The sequence below is a fragment of the Pseudochaenichthys georgianus genome, chromosome 23, assembly GCF_902827115.2.
Source record: "Pseudochaenichthys georgianus chromosome 23, fPseGeo1.2, whole genome shotgun sequence".
Classification (NCBI taxonomy): Eukaryota; Metazoa; Chordata; class Actinopteri; order Perciformes; family Channichthyidae; genus Pseudochaenichthys; species Pseudochaenichthys georgianus.
The window spans coordinates 8,909,642-8,922,120 of record NC_047525.1 but is presented as its reverse complement, the minus strand read 5'-3'; the positions used below and the strand labels follow the sequence as shown (position 1 = coordinate 8,922,120).

The window sequence follows — 12,479 nt, the reverse complement described above, 5'->3', positions numbered from 1 at the left end:
GGCGTTAAGAGGGAAAGTCACAGGGTCACAAAAGTCATTAGCAAAAATGTCTGGAGAGATTTTCAAACAGTGGAGCCACAAAACTACCGACAATGCCCTTCTTATAACAATTGCCAAAAACATAGCTAATAATGAGAAATCTACAACAGCTTACATGATGAAAACAATGACCAGAGGTGGGAGAAATACTCAGATCTTGTACTTTAGTAAAAGTAGAAGTACCAGTGAATAGTCTGTTACAAGTAAAAGTCCTGCATTCAAATTATTACTCAAGCAAAAGTATTGGCATCAACATGCGCTTAAACTACCAAGTACTTATTATGCATATTGGCCCATTTCAGAATAGTATATGATATGTTTTGATTATAATTATTGATCATTAAAGGTGCAGCTAATTCTAAATAATGTGTATGCTGCAGGGTATCTCGTGAATGTACTCCGGGTGTAACTAAAGTCTTATTTAAGGGTTGTTTATATTTTCACATTATTAAAGTAACTAAATATATTAAATCAATGTAATGGAGTAAAAGTATACTATTTATCTCTGAATTATAGTGGGCCGACGAACAATGTAGCAACAAATTGAGTTTCTCAAGTAAATGACAAGTCCCTCAAAATAGTACTTAAAGAGCCTGTGACAGCCTCCCAACAACTGTTGTGCAATGAAATATTGGGCTACTAGTCATCTCGAACCGTCAGCTTAAAAAAGAAGGTGCGATACCGTTCCGATAAATATCAATAATTTCGAACATCGCGGGGAAATTCCTTCGACTCATTTTGAAGTTTTGGGGGAAGCCGGAAGTGACGTCAATGTGGGAACGCTTCACTGTGCGGCGAGAGAGCCAAACACGGACAAAGTGTGTTGTCATGCATAGAAATGGTGAATTACTGAGTTTAGGCACGTTAATAACGTTTTAATGAAGTTGATAATAATAATAATAATGGGTTCCATTTATAAAGCACTTCATATTTGATTTCAAATCCAGAAGTGCTACAAGTAGTGAGCATAAACAATATAAATAAACATTACACAACACGGTAGAATTAATAAAAAGCAATACAAAAAAATAAAAGGGTGATAAAAAGGTCTAGGCAAAGGCTCTTTTGAAGAGATGGGTTTTGAGGCCTTTTTTAAAAGCCTCCACGGTCTGTGGTGCTCTCATTTGGTCGGGGAGAGCATTCCACAGACTGGGAGCAGCCGAGCAGAAGGCCCGGTCTCCCATAGTATGGAGCTTAGTCCTGGGGGGTTTGAGGAAGTTGGAGTTGCTGGAGCGGTGGTCCGCAAGGAGGTAAGGGGTTGACTACAGTATATTCATATTTGTAGGTGTTTTCATGTCAATTCGGCGAACATAAACATAAATGATCGTGGTGAAGATGATTAAATTAGGATTAAAATCGGTAGTGAGAGCTGCTGAATTTCCTCCTGTCGGATGTGTTATTTTTGTGGTTGTAAACTCAAGTGGATTAAACTACATTTATTAGTGCCTTGATGTCAATTCGGCGAACATATGATACATTAAATGATCGTGAGGAAGATGATTAAAAATCGTTTGTTTGAGCCGGTCTGCATTTCCTGATGAAAAAACAAACCGATGCTTTTTGTAGTTGTAGTACACCAACAACATGGATTAAACGTGTGCTTTTTTTACCACAATGTTGGGGAAATTAATGGATAAAATGCACGGATTATGATTATTATTATTCCCACTCCGATCGGGACACTAGGTCCACCGTTTCCCCGCAGCGAGGCTCCCCCCGTTGACAGTTTACGTGGGCTGGGCTGGGTGCAATGGCGGACTGGCCATCGGGACGAATCCCGATGGGCTGGTAACGAAGTGGGCCGGTCGGATAAGTCACTAGCACATCCCCCAATTGTCAACGGGGGGCGTTGACAATTTACTAGCGGTACCGAAGTGGGCCGGTCGAGAGTCCCGGGCTGATTTTTGGTCCCATTCCACCACTGGCTACATGACCGTATTATCGCCCATATTGACGCATCTAATTCCTAAACTTCTAACAGATACAACATAAACCGATCCTTCAGCTTCATATGACCTCTCAGACACGTTCAAAATTAAACTGTCATCGCTGTCTGAGCTTGCTGCTGTGTGCGCCGTCGTGCGTTTGCATGCAGATGCTGGGATCCGGACGGTGCAGCTCGAGCGCTTGGCCCGCAATGACGTCACACATCATTTGGCGGGATTTGAAGAATCCCCGAGAAGATCCAGAATATGGTCAACATTGAAGGGCAGATTAATGGCTATCAAAGTACAAATATCCAAAATCAGTTCAGTAACAGTTTTCAAGGGGACAATATTTACTCAAATTGATGGGTTTGGATGATGGGGGAAACTCGTGTCACAGGCTCTTTAAGTGCAGTATTTGAGTACATGTACTTGGTTACTTTACACCACTGACAATGACCAAGGAAATGATTACAGCAGTACAAAAATCAGTTCGACAAAGTTTAAGTATCAATGTCAGTGTATGACTCCAAAACAACTGAGAACAGCTTCAGGCAAGAGCAAAGCCCCCACAAAAAGCCTATCACTGGTGGAGGCGTGGAGTTCTGTTCAACTGTCCAGGGAGGTCAGCGGGGTTAGTGGTGAAACGGGAGGGAAAGGAGCAGCTGGTGACCAGGCTAAAGAGGGGGGTAGAGTGTGCTGGCCAGTGGGTGGTTGGCATCTGGGCTAAATTTAGAGTAGAGAGGCCAACCTTGGTGTGGAATTGTCTACACTACAGACAGCGCTTGGAGGCTGAGATTTGCATCATGGGTACTGTAGATACTGGACATAGTGATGACAGGGATAAACAGAGACAGATAGCAAGGTGTTGGCTGCTATGTTTTACTATTTATAGAGGAACGATGTGTGAGAGGGATTTATTCTACAATGCATGTGTGTTTGAACTTACAGCCTTCGTAAATATCTGTAGGGATGTGCACGGCGGTGGTGTTGTACGAGACAAGTCGTTTGAAGTTCGGATCCACCTCGAAATCATCCGGAAGATATCGGTTCTTCCTCCCTTTTACTTCTTCTGTCTCGTTAAGCTGCAAAAAAAACAAACAATTTGAGTTTTAAAACCATCCTGCAATACATGTTATGTTATGAAAGTGGTCTACGCATGTGTGTGCACCTTCTGCTATACATAAGTACAGTTTCTTGTTACTGTGAGGGACAAGGTGTCAATGTCGACTATTCGCGAGTAAAGTTTGCGAAACGGAAAAGTTTTAGGCACTGATTTATAAACCCTAGCATCCAGAGAGGAATTGTCAGTCAAATACAGAGTGACAGAAGTGTGCTGTGGGTGCATGGCTCTTTCCTACTGGGACAGTGGAGGGGAATTAGATGCTGATCCTGGTTATGAGAGCAGACAGATGACATCTGAAGCCAGGGGAGGCATTCAATGTCTCACGCATACCCACGTGTTATGGCTCTAAGAACATGTACTGAATTCACATAAAGTGACTCCTTTTTAAAAAAAATACAGGCTAACATCAAATTTGTTTTTAGGTTTGTTTCTGCTGCTTGAGGTGTTTTATTTAGAAATCACACTGAAAGAATATAAAAGTATTTTAATCAAGCACTTACATCATCTTTGGCATTGTAGTAAACCATGTTGTCGAGCTGCAAAGAGATTGAAAGAGAAACAAGAGAAGGCTCATTAGAATATAACAACCAATATCCACCCACCCACCAAAAATACAATAATGAACTTGAACAGGAGTAGCCTTTAATAGCCTTCTCTAGTTGAAAGCTTGAATGCTCTACCACTAACAACAACCTAGCACCAGTGAGAAGTGCGTTTGTTGTACCTGTAACCACACCCATGATAGTGTCACAGTGAGTGTACTGATGCACCCTGAGTACACTTCATGATCCCTGAAGCAAAGTAAGGTGTTTAACTTCTTTGCGCTTTATATCCACCAGTTAATTAAGATTCTTCACATTTTTGTTTTGTTTTTGTTACATCTGCAATTGTGGCAGCAGTGTGTGTTTGACACTGAGGATCTGTGAAGGAAGTGGTGTTGTTTTGCTCTCACACTGCTGGGCTTCCTGTCAGTACAGAGGCTAGCAGGGCGCTAACGAGCTAGCCTAGCTGCCGACATTAGGATGTCCGGGAGCTACAGAGTCCACTGACTCCCGCAACCTGCCTACCACTTCTTGAGCTGCAAAAATGGATCTGTGACTATTCCTGCCATTGATACTGTCACCTTTAGTGTACACATTTATCTATTAGCGCATAATTAGCGATTAGCCCACAAGTGAAAAAGAAAGCTCTGTTTAGCTTCTTCTTCTTAGTGAGTTGGACATGCAAGTTAAACTATTAGTGAAAACAGTAGGTGTAGTTCCCATATGCTGATATGTATGCAAGCAACAAACATACACAGGACATTGTCCATGATATACTCTGTCAGGTCATGTTACTGCAGACAGGGTGCATCTCGAGACAGTGACGATAACACTAAGGTCACACGCCTCAGGGGAGGCTAATGTGCGCAAAGAACACGTAATGTGCGAACGACTTGAATTATTTATGCAGGTATTGGTGTTTAGGTGTGTGTGTACTGCAATATCAGAGTGTACATGATTGTATTTGCCTGGATAATAAGATATTGTTAACATATTGAAAACCAAACTAATTATGTCAAAATGTGTAAAGCTTAATGACTCATTCAATATGGCATCCACTCACTGAAAACAGTTATGGTGCTTTCCCCCATATTCACAGCATTTGCAAACACTTGTGTCAACGTCATAATGAAAAACTTCTAAAAAAGTGAATATGTATTTCATTTTATGACAACATTTCTAAATGACAGTGCTACCTCCAAACCCACTCACATACAAGTTTGATAAGAAATTGCCCTGGTTATACAGCCTGTATTTTAATAACATGTGTAAATAGGGCCAAAGTCATTATAGTACACTGAACAGGACACACAGCAGTCACAGCTTTTAAGTGTTTAAAAGTCAGCAGGAGCGGCGCCCAGTAGTATTGGCCCAGTTATCAGAGGTGACAGACACATGCTCCACTTGGTGTTTCAAATACCCGTCATTTAGTTTGATATAAATCACAAACAAGTACATCCTAATTCTTACATTAAGTAGGGTTGTGTTATTTCAAGTAATTATTAGCACCATGTTACATTGAAAAGGACAGTTAAAATAAACGTTTGATCAGGTTATTCTTTATTTATTTAGATTTTCATTCTAATCTGCTTTTAGGAACAAGCCAAGGTGGCTATAATTATTGTGTTGAAGAGCATTGCAATATGTGGCTTCATATTACAGAGAATCTAATATCCCACAGAGGATTGAATAAAAAAAGAATTGACTGGAAGATATTGGCATGAAACCAGAGACGCTCTATCTTTGCAGAGACATATCAACATGTGCACAGCGGACATTAACCGAATAACAAAGATGCTAAAGCTGTGCAGTGATGAGATTTGTATCCGTCAACTATAGAGGCGACAAACCCTGCAAAGCTCTTATTGCTATCAAAAACAATACAAATCTCTGAAGCCACTGAAAGCCTCAGTACACACACTCCATCAGAACACCAGGTTCATGCAGAGGACATGTCAGGATGAATTCTACATATGTGCCGCGCTGGGACCCACAAACTACTTTGGGAATATCTATGGCAAAACAAGACAGCTCCTGTACCAGCGGGGTAGGAATAAACCAGTGCGTTTGCTAAGAAAAGAACTGGGTTGACTTTAGTATTCAGATATTATACTAAGAGTTTCCTATTGCGCTCGGGAAATATTTAATTGATTCAGGTATTGCAGGATTCCCCATATCATTAACCCAAAAATAAATGACATTCACTAGCCAAGCATTTGGTGCCAAAAGAGAATTAAAGTCTCTGAGTAATATAGCCGATAAATGAATTCCTCCCCAGAGAGGATTTTTCCTGACATTGTTTTCTCAGTGCAACACAGTATAAAGGCAGTTAAATAATGGGAACTTTTAATGGAAAATAATCGTTAAGGATTGGCAAACAACACTGAGGACTTCTTAAGTTAATACGCTAGTTGAATTTCTTTGAAGTCCTCCTTGCCGCTGCAAGAGGGTGAGGCTTTTCTCATTGCAAAAGCAGGGGCAGGAAATGAGCAATTTGCATTTAATACATAATGGCCAGAGCTAAACACAGATGCACTAGCAATGAATAGCAGAGAGCTTCATTGACATTCTTAAAGACACTTCTCTATGTTGAATTGGGCACTTTATTAGCAGTTGAAAGAGTAACATAATGGATGTTGTTCACTATTAATGGCTGTATCTCCTTCTAATATAGTTCTTATTATTATTATTATTATTATTATGATAATCTTGAGTATCATAGACTACTAGCAGTGTGTGCGGGTCTAACCCTAACCTGGTATGAAGTCATTACAGCACTACTGTCATTGTAATGAGATTTACCATCCAATTATTACAATCATATTGGATCATGAATAACATGTGCAACCCCTCACCCCTACCACTCCTTATGGAGTTCACGCCACCAACTTGATGAAGGATAATGCAGCCAGTGTTTAATGAATCATATTCACCGACGGCTCATCCTCGTTTGTCGTCCTTCCACCACGTTGCTCCATCTGTAACTTTTCTGCTTCCACTGCCAGTCTCTGGAAGACGGACGCGGGGGATGTTAGACTCTGTTAAATATTATCTTAAATACTAAAAATAGTTGGCTTTAAGCTACATTACTTTCACATCATTATAATATTATATATATATATAAACGTTGTCAAAGATGAGGTTTTTGGCGTTAGCAGATTTAGGGATTTAAAAAGGAGATCAGGCACAGAGAAGAATTCAAACTGCTGCACAGACAATACAATAGCAATAATTTAAGATGATACACCCTCAAAGATCAAAATAAAAATACATGTATATTTAAAAAAACAACTTTAGAAAGACTACAGATACAACAATTTAAATCATAATTACAAAACAACAACAATACAATTTAAAACAATGCCTTTAACTTAAAAAAAAATCTTAACACTTCAACAATCATGTTTTTAGATTAGAATTGAAAACTCCAAATGTGCAACACAAGAACATCGATCCCTAAGCCTAACCCTAAATGCAGCTGTAAATATGGATAATGTCAGAGCCACATGTGAAGTAATGAAAGTGCTGCTGGATCAGTGTGTTCATGGGAAATTCCTCATTTCCTCTCAGCACCTGCAGGTAATGAATGTGAACTAGCTGTGACCACAATGTTGCGCTATAATTAGACACTCACATATTTCATCTTTTTCCTGATTCTAGTGCTAATGACGGGGTTAATGGATTTATAATGGGCCCAGCTTTTATCTGTACTGGTCCAGAAATGCACTGTACTATTAATTTCCCCCGGGAAAACATAAATCTGTTCCCCTGCTTATGTGTGCTGGTCTACGGGTTGATAGTCACCCAGCCAAGAGCAGAGACTTGATGGGGGCAAGACAGTAAATTAATTGATAAAATAGAAGAGGAGGAGGAAGGGGGGTTGAAACAAGAGTTATTGAATTAATTCTGCGTTGATATTTAACAAGACAGTCACGAGAATCTGAGAGGCTAAATAGGATTGTGGATTGCATGCTGACATTAGTCGCAAAATCAGACCTTAAATATGACACCAAGTGTGCGTGGTGTTTGTTTGCCATTTTTGAAATTACTCATCCAAAAGCAACCCTTTCACGCCTACATGTAGAGGCTACTACAGTGGACCAGCTTTTCAAAAGGTGGTTTTCTTGTATATGCATGAGTTTTGATGGCATAGTTGCACACATCAGCCACTACATAGGACCCTATGCATCATCATACACTGCCTAATCAGTGGAAGGTCAGTTGTAAGTGCATGATACATGTCTCTAAACCAAGATGGACGACCAAAAAGCCAGATGGATCCGAATCACTCGTCGATATCTTGCCAATCCTTTAATGGAAAGCGCCCCCCTGCAACAATGTTGGTGACATCAAGTAACAACTAAGGAATCATATCATTCATAAATTGTCAAAGTATTGATTTTATGTTTGCAGGAAATTAAAGTGGACGTCATGCATCACTGGCTATATTTCAACTACAATTCATACTGTTACTGCTACTGTTGTTTCTTGAAAATACTTCATTTGCAATATCTTTTTGGGCCTTAAATCAATATACTTATGTTATTATAATGTAATTGTAAGTTTGCACATCTTTATAATTTTTTCCAAATTGTACATGTCTTCAGTTCAAACTTTAACACATACTGTCCACCTGAGTGGACATATACACATTTAAATTAGAAAAAAACTAGATACAAATAAACTAAAGTAAAATCGTGTTTTTCGTGCCCCCAAGAGCAATAAAAGACTTGGTAAAAAAATCCTGAGTGAGGCTTTTAAAACTCTCACACCACTCGGCTGATATTATTATAGACTCACAATAAGACTAAGTAGAACACAAAGTGGGAAGAAATACATCAATCATCTTTAATTCTGACTCCAAACATGTAGTCATCCAGAAAATAGGCATTTCCTCACACACACACATATTTAGCTTCCACTTTCTGCCCTGCTGCTCCTTCTTTCTCTAACCCCCCGTACTGCATAATCAATCGGAGCCGAGGCAACGTTTTGATAATGAAAACTGCCTCCTGCAGATCTGGCTTCAGATCACTCATGCCTGAACACCATGGCATCCCATAATGCATTCAAGGGGTTGACCACTCTTCTGGTCTGAAACACGGTTACCTCCACAGCTTCTCAGTTGTGTCTCATTAGGGGGGATTTTTAGCAGCAACTAACAGAGGAGTCATAATTAGCAAAAGGTGATATAGATATGTGTGTGGTTCTGAATCTTCTTTTGTGTTACAGTACGTTCCAGTTGAGCTGTGAAGTGGGAGAATCCGAGATCCTAGTCGGAGATTTCAACTGGATGACCATTCAAAATGGAGGCTCTGCATATGAACATTAAGAGAACACTGTGGATATGTTGCTACAATGTTTGTATTCACAAAATACAACATAAAGCGTAGTAACAATGGCTAACCCGAGGTGACTGCTAAAGCTGTAAACCAGGCAAACAACTTTCCAGCAGGCGGCCATCTTTTTTCCGACTTGTGATGGTACGTCACTCCCTGGTGCTGATGGATTAAAACTTCCCTGAAGTGTTTAAAGTCAACTGTATTTAGAAATATATATGTTTGGTAATGGAAAATAGTGAAGGAAATAAAAAACTAAAAAAGGTGAAGCATGAAGGGAAAGAACGTGAGGTGAGGAAGAACAGGTGTGTGTATGAGAGTTCATGTAAGCCCATGGTTGAAGGCCAATGGCTGGATGGAAAAAGGGTCCTGAAGATAAAAACCCAACAAATGGGTACGAGGAGTACGAAGACGCGAATATTAGAAAAACTACAAAGGTGGAACACCTAGGGTTCAAGGCAGGTGTAAGCCCCAAATAACCATGAGCTGTCAGAACATTGTAGTAATTAGGGGGAGATGAACCAAGTGCTTCACTGATAAGGGCAGTACATGTTACTTTAAAATGACATTGTAAGCCTCATGTTGGGATCTCCAGATTCAACATGGGCTTTGGTTCTTGTCGACTAAGAATAAAGTTTGTCGTGGCATCAAACTCTGAGTCTTCACCGGATCAAAGGAAGACATTCACTACTACGAACAAAGTGGTGAAGAAGAAAACTCATTGTATAATCTGGCCCTGAATTCGATTTAGTGTTCACTCTTCGACAGTCCGACCTCCGACTTCCAATGTAAATGGAACGCAGCATTGGTGTGCATGAGCAAGTAAACATATAACAGTAAAGGGAAAATATATTTGGACTAAAATCAAATAACTTATTGTATTCATCCTGTCGTCCAATGCATCCACACACAAGCGTTTTGAGTCTTTTGGGGGCAATAAGGCTCTCCACAGGTGGGTTATGGTGGTCTTTTTATTGCACATGTACAAATGCCTTGTCCGATTTAGTTGTCAGTTTCCAATGGCTCCACAGCTGCATCGACTTAATGGAAACATACTGCCGGTTTCCAGGCAGGTCATTGTTGGCGGAAAGACAATTCGGGGTGTGTGTTTCAATCAATCTAATAAACTACTAACCTGATGCTGTGGTCCCAAACACATCGATGGGAAGCACTCCTACTGTATTTAAGCTCAAAGCATCATCACATACATCGAAGAGGCTGATGTGTTGATGTGTTTTTCTGAAGTCCCAAAGCAATGAGCAAAAATTGGCGCCATAAAGGTGAGTGTTTATATAAATAAACCAGGCACATTTTAAGTGTTTACAGCTATCCATCTAGAATATGTCTAAGGAATACAATATTATTAATATTGCCTTTCACCCTGACCCTTAAGATGCAACTAGTGTGTATTCAAGCCTAGTTTCTTACATAGATAACTTCAGTGAAATGTATGGCTTTCATTTTCTGCCTCTGACTTTAAGTGTTTTTACTTGAAAATATGAGTTGAATTAAACTGTAGACTAGAGCATTCACTTAACTTCTTAAATACGTTTAGTAGAGAGATCTAACCATTTACATTATAAGGGGCTGGCTGATCCTGCCTTTGACTCCTCTGAGCCGACACATGCGTACACACACCTGCCCACACACACCACAGAGGAACAGGCATTCAATAATAAGAATCTCCCCAGCAGAACACAAGGTCAAATAGTCAAAGATTTGCATGTTCGCGTTAAAACCAGATTTTTCCACCTTGAACTTCCATTCGTACACACTTTGGATAAGTTAGAGAATTATACACCCTATGAATAGAAAGTATTGTAAGTAATAACTAAATTAGGACAAAAAAAGCACCTGCTCGTAAGCTGGCAGAACATTTAATCATTTGTGCAAGCTGTTTTAGGATGACTAATGAGAGCATATTGCGGGGTTACTGAACAGATAGTGATGATTATCTATGTCTGTGTATCGTATTGCCGTAGACAAGGATTTAGTTCCTGTGTGGAAAAAAACCACATATGTAGCTTTTGTGCCGCCTATTCTTTGAAGTGTTTACTGTCACGGCAAGTGCATAGCTCAGGTCAATGAATTGGAAGCTGCAGATTAATGTGTGTATGTTTTTTTGTTTTCTTCCGTTTGATCCAAACTCCTAATACATGCAAATACAAGTCGCTTCATATATGGAAAATGAAGCTTTGAATTGAAGGGAAAGACATGTGTGCTATGGCCTATACATTAGAATATAAAAAAAGAATACGTCAGATTTTATATGATTCATGTGTGCATTTGTCTATGCTAAAAACACATGAACCAGGTGGAAAAGGGTTAGGGTAGTACCCTGATCTGAACTCATTACCAACAACTGCTCTTAAACACAGCTTTTTAAAAGAGAGAATACAAAAAAAGCCTCACAGTTTGGTTTTCTCTACGCTTGGTAGTTGGAGTTCTGTCATTCCAGTCCGAGCTCTCAATCAAGTTATGACAGGGGACAGATCATTTGGCATGGTTAAAGTGCACACAGAGCCCAAATGATCCTCATCCGTCCAAAAGCATCCTTAATATCTGGGTTACTGATTTAAAACTTCACTGGAACTCTCCTCTGATTTTGCAGAGAAACTGCGTGAACAAGCACACTTGCTTTTTTTTGACACACATTGTTCCTGGCATTCTGATTAGAGCATCTAGTCCTACACACACACACACACACACACACACACACACACACACACACACACACACCACACACACACACACACACACCACACACACACACACACACACACACACACACACACACACACACACACAACACACACACACACACACACACACACACACACACACACACACACACACACACACACACACACACACACACACACACACACACACACACACACACACACACACACACACACACACACACACACACACACACACAGGATAGCTGAGGAAACATGAGCATCTGCTGTTGTGACTGGCAGCACTTTAGTCAGATCTATCGTGTTCAGCCTGTAGGGAGCCAGGAGGAGAGTGGTGAGAGAGAAAAAAGGGGAAGAGAGAGCGATACATGTGCACATACACCCCCCCCCCCCCACACACACACACACACACACACACACACACACCACACACACACACACACACACACACACACACACACACACACACACACACACACACACACACACACACACACACACACACACTACACACACACACACACACACACACACACACACACACACACACACACACACACACACACACACACACACACACACACACACACACTCACTCAGGAAGACTGGCACTAGAAACAAAACAACTGTACAGCAAAGTAAGTGCATGCAAGTTGACAAGTTAACCCTACTTACTTGCTCCAATCAGAGGAGTTACAATGAAGTTGTAAATCAATAACCCAGATATAGAGGATGCCTTTGGACAGTTAAGTGCACTTTAAACATGTCAAGTTGTCATAACTTGAGTGAAAGATGTGATGAGTCAC

General features: G+C 40.3%; 1 protein-coding gene across 1 annotated transcript in view; it reads right to left on the bottom strand.

Moving 5' to 3' along the window:
- The window catches only part of LOC117468436 (voltage-dependent calcium channel subunit alpha-2/delta-1-like), a 123,495-nt gene that overhangs the window by 58,080 nt on the left and 52,936 nt on the right, over positions 1–12,479 (bottom strand). The window contains exons 4-6 of the mRNA XM_071201834.1: positions 6,566–6,640; positions 3,591–3,626; positions 2,914–3,049 (exon numbers count right to left, since the gene is read on the bottom strand). Coding sequence (XP_071057935.1) covers positions 2,914–3,049; positions 3,591–3,626; positions 6,566–6,640 — 247 coding nt within the window. The remainder of the gene's footprint in view (positions 1–2,913; positions 3,050–3,590; positions 3,627–6,565; positions 6,641–12,479) is intronic.